This window comes from Polypterus senegalus, chromosome 2 (genome assembly GCF_016835505.1).
Source record: "Polypterus senegalus isolate Bchr_013 chromosome 2, ASM1683550v1, whole genome shotgun sequence".
Taxonomy (NCBI): domain Eukaryota; kingdom Metazoa; phylum Chordata; class Cladistia; order Polypteriformes; family Polypteridae; genus Polypterus; species Polypterus senegalus.
In genome coordinates, this window is record NC_053155.1 from 196,554,210 (window position 1) to 196,574,030 (window position 19,821).

Genomic DNA, 19,821 nt, shown 5'->3' on the forward strand with positions numbered 1-19,821 from the left:
GTATCTGGTGTGGCCACCAGCTGCTTGAAGTACTGCAGTGCATCTCCTCCTCATGGTCTGGACCAGATTTGTCAGTTCTTGCTGTGAGATGTTACCCCATTCTTCCACCAAGGCACCTGCAAGTTCCTGGACATTTTTGGGGGGAATGGCCCTAGCCCTCACCCTGCGATCCAACAGGTCCCAGACGTGCTCAATTCCTTCAACGATAAACACGAATTCGTCCATCACCCCTGGTGAGGCAAAACCGTGACTCATCAGTGCAGAGCACTTTTTGCCACTCCTGTGTGGTCCAGCGAAGGTGGGTTTGTGCCCATAGGCGGCGTTGTTGCTGATGATGTCTGGTAAGGACCTGCCTTACAACAGGCCTACAAGCCCTCAGTCCAGCCTCTCTCAGCCTATTGCGGACAGTCTGAGCACTGATGGAGGGATTGTGTGTTCCTGGTGTGACTCGGGCAGTTGTTGTGGCCATCCTATACCTGTCACGCAGGTGTGATATTCGGATGTACCGATCCTGTGCAGGTGTTGTTACACGTGGTCTTCCACTGCAAGGATGATCAGCTGTCCTTCCTGTCTACCTGTAGCACTGTCTTAGGCGTCTCACAGTGTGGACATGGCAATTTATTGCCCTAGCCACATCAGCAGTCCTCATGCCTCCCTGCAGCATGCCTAATGCACATTCACGCAGATGAGCAGGGACCCTGGGCATCTTTCTTTGGGTCTTTTTCACAGTCGGTAGACAAGTCTCTTTAGTGTCCTGCATTTTTAGAACTGTGACCTTAAATGCCTACTTTCTGTAAGCTGTTAAGGTCTTAACGACCATTCCACAGGTGCATGTTAATTAATTGATTATGGTTAATTGAACATGCATGGAAAACATTGTTTAAACCCTTTACAATGAAGATCTGTAAAGTTATTTGGATTTTTAAAACATTATTGTTGAAATACACAGTCCTGAAAAAGGGACATTTCTTTTTTTGCTGAGTATATGTGTATATGTGTATATGTATATATGTATGGATATGTGTATATATTTATGGATATGTATATATATATATATATATATATATACTGTATATATATATATATATATATATATATATATATATATATATATATATATATATATATGTATGTATGTATGTGTGTGTATATATATATATATATATATATATATATATATATATATATATATATATATATATATAATATGTATATTAATTTCCTAATTCCTATTTACCTAAAGGGTCATCATAATTTAAACTTTTAACTGAAAATGGTGATAACTTGTTTCATATAAAGTATTTAAAGTAACCTGTGTGAAAGGGCATTCTTCTGGTGCTATACTGCATTTACCTTTAACCAGTTATCAGGTACATGTCTTACCAAAAAAAATCATAACAGTATAAATCTTATTTACATATTCTTAACTTTAAACAGTCCCATCACCTTTTATTTTAAGAGATTCAGCTCTTTCATTGTTTCTTCATTAAACACTATACTTCTAAAACAAGACAAAGACCTCTTCTTTCTGTCGTCCTCTAGTGCTGATTGATTAGATTAGAAGTTCATCTGCCATACTACATATAGATAGGTTTAATTAATTCTATTAATACATCTTATTTATTTTAATCTGACTTTGCTTGCTACATTTTTATCAGTCCTTTATAAGAATTAAAAGGAGCATTATAAGCAGTTTCTGCCAATTTTGATATCGCCTAATTCTGAAAATGATGCTGACATAATAACAAATTGTTTTCTGAGCTTAAGTGAATTCTTCAACCATTAGCATACCACACACAGAATCTCTGACTCTTGTAATTTTATATTAAATTTCTCATGGGGTATCTTATGAAAGGCCTCTTTCACACATGCAGTCTATCCAAGGAATTTAACAGTAAATCGGCAGGGCAAGACTATCTGTGAAAAAAAACTGGGGTGAAGTATCTCAGGGAAATTGATTCAGAAATTAAGAAATATGTATGCAATAAGCAAAGCCAAACAATTGCAGAGTAAAGCCACCAAAATGTCATGACAACTTGATGTTAAATGCACTGATGTTCATTCAAAAATTTAACCATTAGATAGTCAGTTGACAGTATATAAGTATACAATGAGCTAGAACATTTCACAGGAGTATACTTGAATGATTAACTCTTCAAACCTGTCAGATTGAATAATACAGAAAACAAATTGGTGCTGCTGCTTTTTACTTTCTTCTCCATTATATTCTTTAAATCGAAACAAAGCCTCCAGTTGGAAACCTAAAATCCATGCATATCTCTCCATTCATCTTATATAAATATGAACCACTAAAGACTTCACTGGTTCCACCTACAGGAATAGAATTTCCAGCCTGGCAGGACTATACCAGTCTTGGAGAACTGGGAAGTGATTCCTTAAAGATGAAGTCAGAGACAAGAAAACATATGATTTTACTGCCCAGGAAGATATAAATTTCTTACATATAAAAATCTAAACCAGTGTACTAATTTTACATGAGTAGTGCAGATTATTTTGCAAGGGCAAGTCCGTACAAGAGTCAGAAAACAAAATTAATATATTTCCATTCCTAAGTCTAAATGACAAAATGTAAACACTAAGCTAATAGATGGTTCAAAAATGAAATCCTGAAATTGATAAATGATGATTTATGACCTTCCCTTTTGACCTGGTATTTCCTGACAGAACAATAAATCTTATAGTATGCTTCCAACATCCATTGAACTTTAAACTGTTGTAAAGTAACGGCTCTAATCCAAATGGTAGATTGCTAAGATTTATGATGAGTTGTTAATAATTTCAAAGTCCTCTTATCCATGTAGAAAAGATATCTGTTCTTTTTATTGCTAAGAATAAAACATATGTATTTTGTTATAGACATTGGTTAATGTTAAAACTAATACCAGCACTACAGAATTATTTAAATTTTTAATTTAAAGTATACATATCCAGTGTCCTACGGTGGACTGGCACCCTGCCTGGGGTTTGTTTCCTGCCTTGCGCCCTGTGTTGGCTGGGATTGGCTCCAGCAGACCCCCGTGACCATGTAGTTAGGATATAGAAGGTTGGATAATGGATGGATGGATATCCAGTGTCAGAACTGTGCAATAAATTCATGAGCAGTTGGAGGGAAAGGAAAGGAATAATTTTTAAATTAACCAAGAGATGAGTCACTTAATTAAAGGAAGATCCAAAAGAACAGTCAGACAATAGACAAACAAAAAGCAAAAATTTTCCAGTTAAAAATCAGGTTCAGAAAACAAAGTTAATTTATCACTACCTACAGAGCTTTTACCCATTGAAATATGCTTGGTGGAGTTGCTGTTTTTCTGAGTTTATCAGGCTTATTGTGCTGCCATCTTTATACCAATTGTACGATTATGTCACGTGGTATGACTTCAACAGCTACGTGGTAGCAGTCAAAGCTGTTACTATAAACAGCTTGATTTTAGCTATGAAAACTGATGTGGAATGGCAGAGCTTATGATGAAAACTAAAAATAAACTGGCAGCGTGATTATGCCACTGTTATAACCATAAAATAAATCAACCATAATAAAAATGCTGAATTAAGAAGAATTGGCAAAACAGACAAAAATATTAATATTCATGATGAAAAGGAAATGTTAAGAAGGGGCAAGGACAGCTCTGTGTGCCTCCTTTTCTCAGAAGAAAGAGATCCAGAAACAGGCTGTTTATGCAAATTAAATGTTCATTATAAACACATAACTGGGGGATAAATAGTGAAAGAACACAAAGTAATAGCAGAACTAACTGAAACCCTGCTGCATCTTTCTGGTCCTGACTGTCATTATTTAGTGGCTACTCGTGGACTATTGCCCAGTTCACCAGAGCCATCAAATAAGTCTCCTTAATGATCTCTCAGAACATTTTGGTTTCTCTCAACTTACTCTGGCCTCACAACTAGTGGAGTCATTGCCACAATTCACCTTCTGATTCTAATGGGCCAGCTTTTAGGAAGTCATAAACATTCCTAGAAAGTCCTACTGCCTTATCTTTAGGGCCCCCTAGTGACCTCAGTTATATATGTGCACTAGCAAAATACCCGTGCTTCGCAGCGGCGAAGTACTGCTTTAAAATTTTAAATAATAAACTGAGGGAAAATGTACCAATAATTATTTGTTAAGGATCTCTTTGTATACCACATTGTCAGTTCGCCCCTCTGGTTGTAATATGACCAAGCTGTGCGCTGAGCTTACTCTTGAGCATGCAACGTATAGTTGGCCATGTGAAAAGCAATCTTGCCTCAAATCAATGCCAACCTTTTGTAGGGTCTGTCCCTGAGGCTTATTAATTGTCATCGCAAAGCAGAGCCTTACTGGAAATTGAAGGCGTTTGAATTGAAATGGGAGATCAGAGGGTAGAACGGGGATGCGAGGAATAAAAACTCTCTCCCCTGAGCCACCGCCAGTAAAAATAGTTGCCTCAATTAGGTTCTTTTGCAGGCATGTGACCTGAAGTCTCGTGCCATTACAATGTTTCGGTGGCAAAATTAGATTATGGTCAGGAGTGCCTGGAGGATTCAGAGTGTGGACCGAGCTGCAGGCTATGGACGTATATATGTACTGTATGTAAGTAGGATTCAGTTAACATTGGGAACTCGCGTACCAAATTTCTTGAAGATGGGCCCATTAAGTAACAAAGACCGCTGGAAAGTTCAATATTGCGGCCGACAGTGGTGTCATACCATCGAAATAAGTACGTACATCGGTTTTGGTTAGCGCAGGGAAGCTGCCTACCAAATTTCGTGAAGATGGGGCCATAAATAAGAAAGTGTAACATGGCGGACATTGTCGACCGTTATGACCGTTACGTGTAGAATTTCGAAATGAAACCTGCTTAACTTTTGTAAGTAAGCTGTAAGGAATGAGCCTGCCAAATTTCAGCCTTCTACCTACACGGGAAGTTTGGGAGTTAGTTATGATTGAGTGAGTGAGGGTTTTGCCTTTTATTAGTATAGATGTATCTGTGTATGTATATATGTGTGTGAGTGTGTGTGTGTATATATATATATATACTGTATATAGATATATATATATATATATAGATATATATATGTGTGTATGTATACATATATATATAGATATATGTATATATATGAATATATATGGTTTTGGCAGCCAAGCGCTTTTTTCCAACCTAGAAGACGTCTCTTGAGATCCGTTTAAGCGCCTCGTTGACTGCATGTCTTCCAAGGCAGTTTCAATACCCATTTCCTGCACCGAGTCATCTCCCCTTTTATGAGTGACTGTGTTAGTGGCCGTACTTCGTACAGGTCTTTGAACGCACTGAATACTTGTAACTGATGTCGCCCGTCGGCTACTTTCGACAGTGAACGGAAGCAATTGTCGAGTAACAAAAATTATTTGTAAGTGATTTCGCATTGAAGAAATAGTAAAAACTTGATCACTTGGGTCAATATATAAGAAAGAAATACACACAGCAAATGCAATTGAGAATACACCAGAATCTCTATGATTTAATTGTTGCTGTGTGTCTTCATAAACTGTGGGAGGTTTGTAAGGAACAAAGCATGAAGGAAACGAAGCTGCTCTTCGGTGAAGTTGAATTTTTTTATCAGCGTTTAAACTGTCATAGACATGAATTACAGCACCATCATAATAGGTACACACCCAGTGAGTCACTCGTTCAGTAGCTGCAGAAGGTATCATTTGAATGAGTTTTGCATTTTGTGGAATGGGTATTATAGGTATGTCAGGAGTCCACATTAGCAAAACCCCTTGAGGTTGGAAAATTGTATGCGCAGCTAAAATTTCGTTGAATGTGATCTGTTGATAAATAATCATTATTTACCAACTCATTCATTGCAAAATCTTACAGTGGTAAGATCACTCCTTCCATAACACCAAACACAAACACTAAGCAGACACTAACACTAAAAAACGGCAACACCGCCAGGAAGAACACTAAATGAGATAAAGTAAAAGTCTACTAAACTTCTTTATTATAACTGCTTTATTGTAGCAATTGAGGGGACGCTGGTGCACGCTTGTTGTTGCCGCTCCTCCCTGTTAGCAACACTTTTAGCACAATTCGCCTTAATTCTGCACTTTCTTACACTTGTTTTATTTCGTTTATTGTACGTATAGTTCGTGGATACAGCTGACTCGAATTGCATGGATTTGGCTTAATATTTACAGATTTCATGGACTCCACTTTACTGGGAACAGCTGAGTCTGTGGATCACGGGACGAGACCTACGAACATTTCTTTGTACGTGGCGATCTAGCACCTCGGGATGATCTGTCTCCGTGATTATATTCGCTATGCTAATCTGCTCCCGTTTCATTTTACAGTCCTCTATGACCGGGAACTGATCTGATGTTCATACTAACCTGGCTTATGGCTCCGGGGCGATCACGCCTGAAATTACCAAGCGTTACTGTGTATGGCTGTGTATTGGAACATCCAAATCCTGCTTCCTCCTCCTGCTGTGCTTTCTTTTGCCGCTCACCTACGTTACCCACCCACCTGTACTACCTGCTCCGCTGTGCTGTGCTGCTTCTACACTGCTATCAGCTAAGTATCACTCACTATTTTAGCGCTTTGAGCACTGATTAAAGCGCTATATAAATGTAATGAATTATTATTATTTATTATTAAACACTAAAGTACAAAAACGAAGTAGAAAGTAACACTAAACCGCAACACCGCCGGGTACACTGTCACACCGCATCTACTAAACACTAAGAAACACTAAGCAGAAACACTAAAGGAAAAAATACTATTCAGTAAGTACCGCGTCTACTCAACAGTAAATCAGTAAAGGAGAAAGGACTAAACACTAAGGAAAAAGAACGGCAAGACCGCGTCAGCTGCGGAGCTCAGCTCGGAGCGAAATGAAGTGAATGAAATCAGGTGAATGGGAGGGGAGATGATCACGTGACTCCCCCACCCGCCTTGACTCTCAATCCCTCCACAAACACAGTCTCTCGGATCCCAACTCTCCTTTATATGTATAGATAGATGTGTTCCCAACAGATACACTTAAAAGACTAGAGAACTATGATGTAATTGGGCACCTCTTTTCTCTAGGAAGCACCCATACCATACCACCTTTAGCCGCTAATCATTCATTTAACTTTTATTTGGTCAGAGGGCTGAACATCCCTTTATAATATTTAGAACCAAGAAAAAATACTGCATGTTTCTTGCCAGGCTTCAACTTTGCCTTATATATTGTATAAACCTTTATGGATTTTCAATGTTATTTCAGCAATAGGTGATTAAAAAGACAATATTTAAAGGGGTATAATTAAATGACAGTTTATAAATTATTCAGCAAATTATGACATCTAATACTTCTATGTGACCTGGAATGGACACAATTCACTTTGATTTTATTCTTATTAATGCACTTCAACTTAAAGCTACAGTACAAACAAAATATAATGCTGAAACAGACACATTCTAAAAAGGATCATAGAATGCATGCAGTAGTAATATATTACATGCATATGAAGGGCAAAGGAAATAAATAAAATGGACAATATAGTCATATTGAGTGTGAAGTTTCACAAATTACATTTTTAAAATCTTTAGCATAAACAGTTCCATAGTGCTTGTGCTTATACACAGCACACAGTGTATATTTATATTTAAGAAACCAAGCAATTGTATTGTCCCCTTTGACTAGTAAACCAGTGATATTCTCAGTTCTCTATATCATTGTTCCTTATAACTCTTACCACTTCCTTTTGTCTGTGAGAAAATATTTTATTGTTGATTGCATATTTGATAAACTGTCTTCACTAAAACTTATAAAAAAGAAATATATCTTATACCCAACTGTCTACCAATAAAGGCATAATTCCCAAAAATACTTTAGTCTTTGATTTGGCATCAAATAACTAATTATCGGAAGAATACACAGTTCCCAAAGAGAAAGAACAATGTTTTGGGCAATGTTTTTTTATATTCAAATTTTCACAGGAGCTGGCTGCTCAGAAACAGGTCTGGGTGCCTACTAATTATCATGTTTCTGAATATAAGGTGTTGCGTATCTTGGAAAGTTTAGGAGATACTGTCCTCCATTTGTGTAACACTTAATCTCCATTAGAGGCTACATTACTTGGTTTCAAAAGCCACCCAGAACGTGAGGTTATCAAATTATAAAAGGTAACAGTAAAACACAGTGCTTCAAAAGCATCTTTATTCAAACAAGTTCTTGGAAAAAAAACTGTGGCAAGTGTATGAAAATGTACATAAAATAAACTGGATCAGATTTTCCAAATATTGGATTCTCAATTTAACATATTATGGAGCATTTCCGCTGAATTTCTAATAATTCAATAAACATATCTGAAGGGCAGCTCTAAAAAATTCCCCCAAATTTAATATTATATGAAAGGAGACAGCTGGTTGCACTTAGGTGCTTTACTTGTTCCAATGGTAGGCATTAAGAAAAAGCAAAACTACATTACCATCTTCCTTTAGGCGGAGAAGAGTATCGTTCCGGCAGTGAGGATTCAGTTGCCCTGAAATACATCCTTCTCTAGCTATTAAAGAGCACATTAAAGGCCCACTTTCTTCTTCTCATAAGAACATGAAATCATGCCATATTACCTTATGATTCTTTAAGCAAGCACATGGAATAAATCTCTGCAGCTTTCTCTTTATCATACAAATTTGATTGACTAGGTCATCTAAACAACTGTTCTTCTCCCTTTCTTTTATGCCACACTTTCAACATAACTAAAGGATCTCTGTTGATTTCATTGTTTCTGTCACTTGCCTGCATACATATGTAGATCAGTCTGTTCACTTCAATAGTTCAGATTTCCTTTATTATAGTAATTATTTTACTGTAATGAGTGATTACTTAACATATTTTGCTCTTTAAAGATGAATTAATATTTGCTAATATAAATAGCTATACATAATGATTTATTCTTATCATTATTACTTATTTTTACCTTAACATAATGGACCAGATTCTCCACTTCATTCACTTTATAAGTCTCAATCCCCAACTCTTTTGCAACACGAAAAATACGATTTTGGGTGGGTCCAATATAGGCACCTCCAAGATCCACATATTTGCAGTGCTTGTTCTGGTTTTAAAAATAAAAGAGGAAAAAATTGTATTAATATATAAAGGCAGTAAAACTTAGCTTCCCACAGCGCTAATAACATATTTATGTCAAACAGACTCACACATTTGCACATTATCTCAAATGACACACAGATACACTTGTAAGAAAGGATATGTTTTTCCTTGCTGATTTATTAAATACAGACTTCCTACATGCTCTTGTAAATGATTTAAACATTCAAGTAAGCAGAAATTACAGGAATTAAGAATGACAATGTCTTAATTTGCACATAACTCACATGTACATTATATGCTAAATATTTTTCCTAGACCATAGAAATAAAAGTTATCATAATTTTGAAATTGCAGTAATGGATGTGTGCATGTTTTTTTTTTTATCTTTAGGAATATGTTCTGGATTTCCCAGCACACCATCAACTTAATAAAGTATCTATCTATCTATCTAATACTCCTAGGCAGTATGTTGACTTACAATTGCTAGGCAGGATTTACATAGTTCATTTGGTATTTATTCTGACAATTTATTTAATAACAATCATTAGCAATATATCAATTTAAGAGTGAAAATGATATATTCACTTAAAGATTTATTAAAACTAAATTTTATTCTTGCTCTGGAATTGTTAAATAAAATATGAGCTAGTCTTATTGTCCCTTAACATTAGCCATGAGACTCCATATTTTATCATGACTCTTGTACTTTTTCTATTTAATTATATAAATTTCAACACCTGAAGCCTCATGTATAAATGGTGTGTATGCACAACAATGTTGTGTACGCCCATTTCCTTGCACACTTTGAGATGTTGTGGAGGATGGCTAGCCAATACCCCCAAGCCACCAGGTGGAGCCCTCCTTGCAGCATGGAGGTCCCCAGAAGACCAGCAGGGCATCATGGACAATGCGGTTTTTATGCACAGCCCTGCTGGATGCCATGGGGGCCACAAGAGGGAGCTGCGGGCCAAGGACTTCTTTGTGCCCTATGACCCGGAAGTTCGTCATAGGAAGAGTGACGGGCTTCCTGGTTGAAGAGAAGAGCTTTTACCTGATCCGGAAGTGATTGAGAATCACATGGACTGGGGATTGGGAACACTTCCGGGTCAGGAGATATAAAAGGACTGTGGGAGCTCCCAGACGGCGAGCTGAGCTGGGTGGAAGTGTGGCAACGTGTCTGGGAGCTGGATGATTGGTTTATTATTGTAGTATTTGTTATTATATGAGTATTGTGGTGGAGAGTGTGCTTTGTACACCGTGGCAACAAAATAAAGTCAACAATTGGACTTTTACCTGGTGTCTGGAGTCGTGGACAGGGGTTCAAGGGAGTGAGAGCGCCCCCTATCTACCACAATGTATATAAACTAAACTTGGTGTACAGCCACGCACATTTTCATGGTAGCCCCCTAACTTGCGTACACAGTTTTTGGTCAGTTTTGCAAACTGGCAGCACCCATTTCATATTTGCATCAATGATGCAGGATGTATCAAATATCTCAAAATTAATTGCATATCGTTTACAAATTTATTTCACTTGACTGGAATCATTCTGTAACAATATAATGGTGCAAGGAATGGCCAAACTATTCCAACTACCATAGCTGCTTTAGCATTGTTAGAAGACATCGCAAATGGAAGAATTTATAGATGATGGGATGATTGACTTCTAAGTCAATTTTGAACAGCCACCAGTTTTACAAAGGTAGACTTTGAGGAATTGTGCTCTACCTGCTCCTTTGCAAGTTCTGTCCACTTTCGGGTTGTTAACCACAGGTGCTTTTCAATGTGAACTTGCTGACTGATCGGGTATTTCACAAACAACATCGAGTTGCACCATGCCAGGTGTATAGGATGGTATTATCCACTTGTCATCCATATATATAAGATTTCCTTACAATGTGGTTGAACTGGCAAACATAAAAGTGCAATTCGCAACAATGTCCGGTTTTCCAAATGTAATTGGAGCGGTCAACTGCATGCACATTGCCATTGCAATGGCGCTGAACAAGTTACATCAGCCAGGTACAAGTCACCAAAAGAATGAACTGGCATTACATCATATACAGCTGAAGAACCTATGAAAACAGCAACTCCATACAGTTGGAGGTGCTTTTTCCAACTAGTGCAGCAAACGTCAAACAGTCCTTTTAAGGATAGTGAGTAATCTCAAAGTAAAGAGCAGAGAGTCAGTCCGTTGTGTCACTACACTATAAAGGCGCCTACAGAGAATGAATTTGATTATGTAAATAGAATGCATTTTCACTCTATTAATGTGGTGCTTTATAGTATGCAGAAGGTCTGTCGTGGTTTGCCCATACCTGAAGAGATGCGCTATGATGAATCTGACCCTGACCCACCAAATAATCAGCCAAGTCGGACAATGTTACAACTTCATTTGAATGTAATTAGCTGAATGTAAAAACAGGCAATCAGATGCAGCATTTATTTTTTTAACCAATTCATTTAAATCGTTGTCAATGTCACATAGTACAACCCAAGATACCATGGAGTAAGGCTGCACTAAAGTGGCAAAGAATAGTTGAAAGGTTCTGCACCAATCTAAAAGGAGGGGAAAAGCCATCTTTGCAATGGTAGTACATCTCAACAAGTCAAGCGTTGGAAGGAAGGCACCACCACCACAGTACAGTATACATTTCATATGAAGTAAGGCCAGGAAGTGTAAACAGTATGCCAGAAGATGTCATGTTTGATTTGAGAGCAGGTAGCACATGGTCCTATACTGAAAGGGGACTAGGGAGAACAGCAGGAGTCCAGTCCTTTTCTTCTAGGCCATTACTTTATATGACAGCACATTATTTCTCAAGAAGAGAAACTGCCTGAGTAAGCTAGCCCTTTAAGAGTTACATGGAGTTCAATGATCCTTGGACATGAGAGGGCACTCCTATCACCTACTGTTCCTTCAGCCAAAGATGGTCTACTCTAACTCTGGAAAAGATTTTGAGTTATGGCTGAAAGTGACCTTAAAGCCTCCTCACACCAGAGAATTAATTGAGACTGAAGACAGTAGGATATTTTGTGATAAATACTCAGTGGTAGAAGGAAGAGGGTAGAGACATAACAGACAGAGAGAGAAACAGAGACAGAGAGAAAGTAAAAAGAAAGAGAATGAATTGCTTTAGTTTGGTAAATGGGAGATGAGAAAATGAGTGAGCCATCCTACCTGAAGAACTATATTAGAAATACCCAGGGGATTTTTTTATGTTCTAGATTTCTTTGTGCTTGATGTTGGCTTTTGTATTACTCTTTCTTGTGTTTTATTTGATAAACTAAACATACAGTTACCAAGTCATTTTCATTGCTTGCTCTTATTCTGGGTGTGAAGCACTTCCCTACTAGAGTTAATAAATACACACTTCATTCTTGTCACAACTGTTCTGTCTGGACAGATCAGGACTGAAAGACAAGAAAAAAGTCTCATCAAATAAAAGAGCCAAAGTAAAACCTGAAAGCATTAGCGACCAAATCAGTGTTGGAAAAAACATACAAAAAGTTAAAAACCCTGATGCTAAAAAAAGATAAATTTCACAAGTCTTTTAGAATTTCTCTTGGATATGGGAACTAATGCATCTCCATCCTAAATAAGGATGCAGCAATGATGTCACACTTGATTGTATGGCAGTCACATGGTAGCAACCTGATGTCACTATCAACAACAAAAGACCCAACATAAGTTAGGAGAATTCAAAAAGGCAGTGAAAATCCAACACAAAATATGGTGGTATGGTAAGTGCAAGAAAATAACAATTAAAAATATGGAAAAAAACATATATAACAGGAGAAATGAAGTTGGGGGTTCCCACACTGAGATTCCCAATACTTACCCTTGTGGTGTACGTACGGCCTCCTACCCTGTCTCGTGCCTCTAGCACCACCACATTTAAACCAGATTCCACCAGTAATTTTGCTGCTGTTAAACCTGCCAAAAACAAACAATAGAGAAGTTTGCACATTTTTCAGTTTCAGCAAGGGAAAAGAGGCCAAGAACAAAAAAAGAAAATAAAATTACACACAAAAATTCAGAGAGTGGCCTCTCTCAAGTGCATTCATTTTCTAAAGTCAACATTTGTATTTAAATATTTGATCTACCAAGTTAAAACTATTAAATTGCCTCCTAGACAATGTATATAACTTAATGTTTGAGTATCCAGTAAGATAAGATATGAAACTAAAAGGCCTTGAACAAATTTGCAATCTTTGTTTAACCAAAATAGTACTCGTTTTAATATATGGAATCTCTTATATTTCACACAAATTCCAACAGTGATAAATCAGTTTAAACATGGTACAGGGTACTTGTGATAATTGTTTCAGCTCTCCTAGCTTTGTTTTAGTACAGTCTGATCTCTTTGGGAACTCACAGCTAATGTTGTTAAATTTCCTTTTGTGTATTGCATCAAATCTAGGTTTGTTTTTTTTTTATTTCTAGTACTTAAAGGAAATTTCATAATCAACAGATACATGAAAGGTGATATTCAAAACACAATTGATTTGAAAATCTATTTTGCATTAATATATGCATTATAAAATTGTTTTTGTAAGCTTACATGCGTTACATATGTGTAACGGTAAGTAATCCAAGAGAAAAAATGTAAAAGTTGCAATTTACTGGATATAAAAAAAAACACAAAAAGTATAAGCATACATCACAGCCTTTTTTTTAATAGCCAAAAGGCTTTTTCGCACTTATGATTGATTTGCTTTATGCCAGACAATGAAATGATTAGTTGCATTGTTTTAATCTTCAGTTAGGTTGGTTTTGTTTCACACAGAAAACTTTCAAATGAGCTGGAAGTAACAATAAACACCAAGTCATATACAGGTGGAGTGGTGGCTCTGAGGCTGGGGATCTGCACTGGCAATCGGAAGGTTGGCAGTTCGAATCCCACAAATGCCAATAGGGACTCTGCACTATTGGGCCCTTGAGCAAGGCCCTTAACCTGCAATTGCAGAGTGCTTTGAGTAGTGAGAAAGTGCTATATAAATGCAAAGAATTATTGGATTTCTCTCAGAAACAATGTTCAGTTTGCCTATTTACCAGCAGCAATCTGTGACTACTACAATAGACATAGATTTTACCCATAATGTATAATATTTCTTGCAGTTAGACTGGTACTATGTCAGATCACCTTTACAATTTCTACAATTTCTGGGTCCAATCATTTTGGTTCACACCAGAGTGAGACTGGCATGTTCACATCTACCTAAACATATTGGATTATGGGGAAAATTGCTTCAGAGTTTGAAATAACAGCTCCAAATGATGTAAATCAGTGAAAGGCAACCTTTTTCGAGTTGCACCGCACTATGTCCAAAAATTTTCTTTCGCGGCGCACCTAAGGGACTGCCCATAAATAAAGTCGTGATGACACAATCTATGGATAATCGCCAATAAAAACAGTTAATTTTGCAAGTTTGAAAGACATTTTATTAACAAAGGAATCAAAGGATAAATCTTAAATTTAATTAATGTGAATGTTGAGATTGTTTTTCAGCACATATGAGATTGATGCGAGGATCAATTTTTGAAAGACAGACGCACATTTCCTTGTCAATCATTTGAAGTCTCTCACATTTCTTAGACTTCATTTCCGTAAGTGTTCTGTTATCTGTTTTTCCAACATAAAATATATTTTTTTAAACATTATCTTTTTAATCAACCAAAAGTTCAAAAACACTAGCAATTTTAAATATTTTACAAAAGTTTTCGCGGCGTCCCTAGAAAATTCCACGGCGCACTGGGTGCACCGGTTGCCCGACAATGAATTGTAAATCAACTTAAGAGACATTGTATTATATATTAAAGACACATAAAAAGCAATGCTATATACTGCACTAACTGGTCTTTACAAGTAGATCCATTGTTTCTAAGGACTTACCAATACTAGACTTCTACCTCCATTATCCCTTAGAGTTCATTAAGAGAAAATGTCAAAACAGATACAGAGAATAGATCCTCTTCTTGTTTCTTTCAGACACTTAACATAGTATGATGCTCATAGTATTTTTTTACAAACAGGAAACCTTTTTTTACATTTCTATTTATAATATACATATATGACAGCTAAATAATCACAATAAATTGGTTATATTTCTAGATTCTAATAAAAAAGAAGATTTTAGAATAAAGAAGGTGTCTTAAGGCATAGTAATGCAGTGGTTGGCACTTTTAGGTCAAACCCCAGCATGGGAACTGTGTGTGTAGCATCTGCTTTATCTTCCAGAACTGTTTTTCTCCTGGTACTTCCTTTTCCTTCCATATTCCAAGAATGTACAAATTAAATAGCAACTGTAAATTGGCCATGCTTGGATGAAAGTGCCAGAGGTCGCTTCCTGTCATACGTTCCAGTCCCTATATTCTTGATTTGTATTTCTTTATAGATTGATGATACTATTTTGAAATCATTATACTGTACATCATCCATTAATTAAATAGTACAGTAAAACTGAATCTTAGGTTTATCATCTAAAGCCATAAAGCCACTCGCTCTCTCTCTCACACACACATAACATACAGAAAAAAGTTTTGTATGTTATTTACTAAATACCTCTGCTATTTTACCCCTTTCCCTCAATTTGCCATATTCTATGAATGTAAAGATAAACTTTCACACTTTACATGTAACAGATGCAATGCTTTGGATTAACCTACATAAACACAAAGTATTCTTGCAATCAATCATTGCCTTGAATTTATAATTAAACTCTATTATGTGTATTGAGATCAGTAGATATTTGTTTTGTATGTGTCAGTGTTAATGATGAATTTTGCTATAATATTTATTATAACAGCTTTCAGTCATTAGATGTTAAAAATTCCTATCCACCTGTTAAACACTAAATGTCATTAGATCAAGAATCTCACAAATTGTTTAAATGGAAGGCAGTTTAACCATGCTAATCTCATTTCAAGAGACTGCTATTTCATATGGATTCAAACTTTTCTCTCCGAATTACATAAAATGTATCTTAATAAAAACAAAAGTCTCTTTAAACTTGACTCTCAGTAATTTACACCAACATCCACCAGAAAGTATAAACAGGATGTGAAACATAATAGCACTGCAAAATCCAAAGTTCATGAGATCATCTCTAGGTCAGATCACATAGCTTGGCCCACAAACATTTACAGTAAATAAAACTGTCTTTAAACACTGTGACGGCAATAAATTAGAGCAGATTGTTAGCTGTGGTATTTAAAGAGCATTTTAATATTTGCTCCACAAAAGGCTCAATGTTTCAGAGACTTTATTTAAAGGATTTAAATAACTATTTCATGTTTATTTATATTACTTCTGTTTTCCACAAGCTATTTGTTTAAAGTGTGATTTAGGGCTTGTGACAGATATGGGGCGCTGTCATCCCCTTGAACCCTCAGACTAGATGCCAGGTAAAAGTCCAATAATCGACTTTATTATAGCAATACAGTGCACAAAGCACTCTTCTCTCCACAATACGCATTAACTACAATACAATACACAATAATCAATAATCCTCCACTCCCAGACGCGTTGCCACCCTTCCACTCAGCTCAGCCTGCTGTCTGGGATTTCTCACAGTCCTTTATAGTACGAGTCCCGGAAGTGCTTCCGAACCCTGAGTCCATGTGACTTCCAAACACTTCCGGGTCAGATCAAAAGTCTTCTTTTCATCCCGGAAGTACGTCATTCCTCCTGTCGCTGTGACAAAGACGTACTTCCGGGTTATAAGGCATGTACGAGTCTCTGGGTCTCCATGCAGTGTCCTCTGTTGGCCCCCAAGGTATCCCGCAAGGCTATAAAGGAAAACTACACTGTCCATGATTCCCTACTGGCATTCGGGGCACCTCCATACTGCAGGGAGGGCTCCACCTGGCAGCCTGGGTGTATTGGCCGGCTGGCCATATTCCACAGGCTCTATTATAATACTACAACAGTAATTTAAATATTTTTTTGCCATGATGCAGTGATCCACTGCTTGAGGACATATCCTGGAGGTCTCAGTAGTATAAAAGTTGGCATTCACAGACCTTTCAATGTCCAAGAGTATGGATAAATATAAATCTGACTTGTGTGTTATTAATGAATTATTTGGTTGTTTAGAATCTTTAACTTGGTTTTCTTGGTTCATTGCTTGGTTACTGAATTGTGATTTTTTTCTCTTTGGTTTTACTGACTTTGGCAATGACACCTTCTTGTATTTAGTCTCTGATTTTTGGATCATTCATCTCCTGCTCTATGTTTCCTTTCTATCTCTCCCTTGTTCCATATCTGGCAAAACAGTATTCAATGGTATACTCACAAATCCCATACATATGTACTTTGGGTAAAAGACTGTTGAATAAACAGCTTCCACAAAATGCCACCAAGTATGACAGAGAACTGTGTTCAAAGAGGATCGAGCTTATGATCTGAAGACTGCATCTCTGCTCATTTGTTGGTCTTCAAGCTACAACTGGAGTGCTTCCAGGTTTTTCATCCATTGCAGTAGTGAATTGACCTGCATGTTGAAGCACCTTGAAAGTGCACAAATATAAGGCATACTTTACACAATGTTTTCACTTCGCTTTTATATAACATGTACTCTGTAAATGTACACTTCTCTCAGTCCACACTCTGCAATGCTGATATAATGCGAAGCACCATTGAATGAGGAGATGGGAAGGTCTTCAATTCAAAAGCATGATCCCGTTAAAGCATACTTCCATATTGTGCACAACAGCATTTTCTGAAACTGGTTTATTTAGCTATATTTTGGAGCATATATTTCCCCACAGGGTTTAATAAAGTATGGTAAGTAAATTAAGACTTTTTTGAATTTTCATTGACATTTTTATGTTGTTTGCTGTTGATAAAGAAAGGTCCTCATTGAAGCCCATTGCATCAGTAATTATTTAATCTCTCTTCTACAAGAAAACATGAGATTAAAGGTTTGTCTCAGCCATCACTGCAAACAACCTGTGATAAGTAAGAGATAAAATTATCTTTTTTTTGGAGGAGTACTCCTATAAAAAGTTTAAGTGGATGAATAAATGTATAATGTATCCTTACCCTGATGAGGATCACTGGAGAGTCATGGCAAAAATTAGAACCGGATGGGATTTTAGTATTGAACCCAAAAACACATTCACATTTGGTTTCCACACCAATTTGGGGGCACCAGATGACATTATCATTATGGTAATAATATTGTATTACAATGGACAAGTGGATGATTAATGAATTGATACGGTGAATACAAACTATGCTTTATTTATTCAAATTTATTATACTACACAGTTTAGCTGACAATCATGTGTACTAGTAAAAAATCATGAATTTTGAAAATAAAGATGATTATTCACAGACTTAATCTGGCAGCACAAGAATATATAAAAAGGCTTACTGAAATATTGCATTGCATTTATACATTTTTATTAAAAAAATAAACAGAAACTCTGTTCTCTAATGAAGTTCTCAAAAATGTCAGAGAGCCTGGGACTTATAGTGAGCCTGACAATGCAAAAATTACTGACATTTGTGCAAGTAGAGATAAATGTGATGCTGGAGGAGAAAAAGTCATCTCTTTCTATCATCATGCCAATATAAATCAATCAAGATCACACAGGAGACTCTGCCCTTGCACATAAATGATATTAAAGCTGCAACATTAGTGGATCTTAAATACAGTTACTTGTCTGATAATCGATTGCTAGACAGTCATTTGTGCCATAAAGGAAAAGCTAGAATGCTTTAAACAATGCCACAGCAAATTTTGCACTGTATTGTTATTACACAAGTAAATGAGATGTTGAAATAAGGACAAATAATCTGTACAAACTATCACGATGATGTTAAGAACTGCTTTGCACATATTAATGTCTTGATTAGAGTGGATTGGTGAAATTTGCAAAAGTGTTTTTCGTAGTGAATTTGCTAGGTTCTCCGGTAACTTTTTTTCAGCACCCCTTGATGCTTTACGAGGTCAGTGTGACATTACAGAATTGTAACAGCCAATGTTGGATGTGCCACCTATGTTCAGTCCTTATCAGAATGCTCTTTGAGGCCTACCTCTCCATATGTCCATTAGAGAACCGTCAGTAGCAGCAGCAGCAGCTGTGGTGGTGGCAGTCTAATGGATGTGAGGAGAGAATTTGTCCAATCTCAGCAATCTAGTCAAACACAGAGTGCCAGTAGTAGCAGTCAAGACCAGTGGTTGGCCTGCATGGTGAGTGACAACCAGGGGCGTATCAGTGCATATAAGTCTATGCTCACTGATTACCACTTGGAATTCTGGGTCATGGGGGTGGCTTTAAGCTGCAAGTTTGCTCAGTATAAGTCAGAAGTGCAGTGTTGCTTATCTTCCAGCTTTCTGTTTGATAGGGCTTTCAGTGCTGCAGGATGCTTAAGTCTGTGGACAGACCAACATTAATAAAAACAAATAAGTCCTGGATCAGTGGAGATCTTCAGCCCACTACAGCTGAGTCCAGGGACTAGATAGGTGTCTTATCTGTCCGCTTCTGCTTTTCTGTAACCTTGATATGTATTGGGCTTTTGGGGGCCAAGCACTGCTGTCTCACAGCTCAGATGACATTTTTGCCCATAATATTCAGTCAAGTATAGTTAACAAACCATTACACCATTACAATACACTCAAAACTAGTTCGGTTTGTCCATCCCCATTCACTTGAAAAAAGTTTGTACAGTTTGGTAAAATACCTGAAACTTTCCACAATTTCATTGAATTCAAGATGAA

General features: G+C 36.9%; 1 protein-coding gene across 1 annotated transcript in view; it reads right to left on the reverse strand.

Moving 5' to 3' along the window:
* The window catches only part of mao (monoamine oxidase), a 176,276-nt gene that overhangs the window by 116,196 nt on the left and 40,259 nt on the right, over positions 1-19,821 (reverse strand). Inside the window, exons 2-3 of the mRNA XM_039745143.1 lie at positions 12,933-13,027; positions 8,957-9,094 (exon numbers count right to left, since the gene is read on the reverse strand). Coding sequence (XP_039601077.1) covers positions 8,957-9,094; positions 12,933-13,027 — 233 coding nt within the window. The remainder of the gene's footprint in view (positions 1-8,956; positions 9,095-12,932; positions 13,028-19,821) is intronic.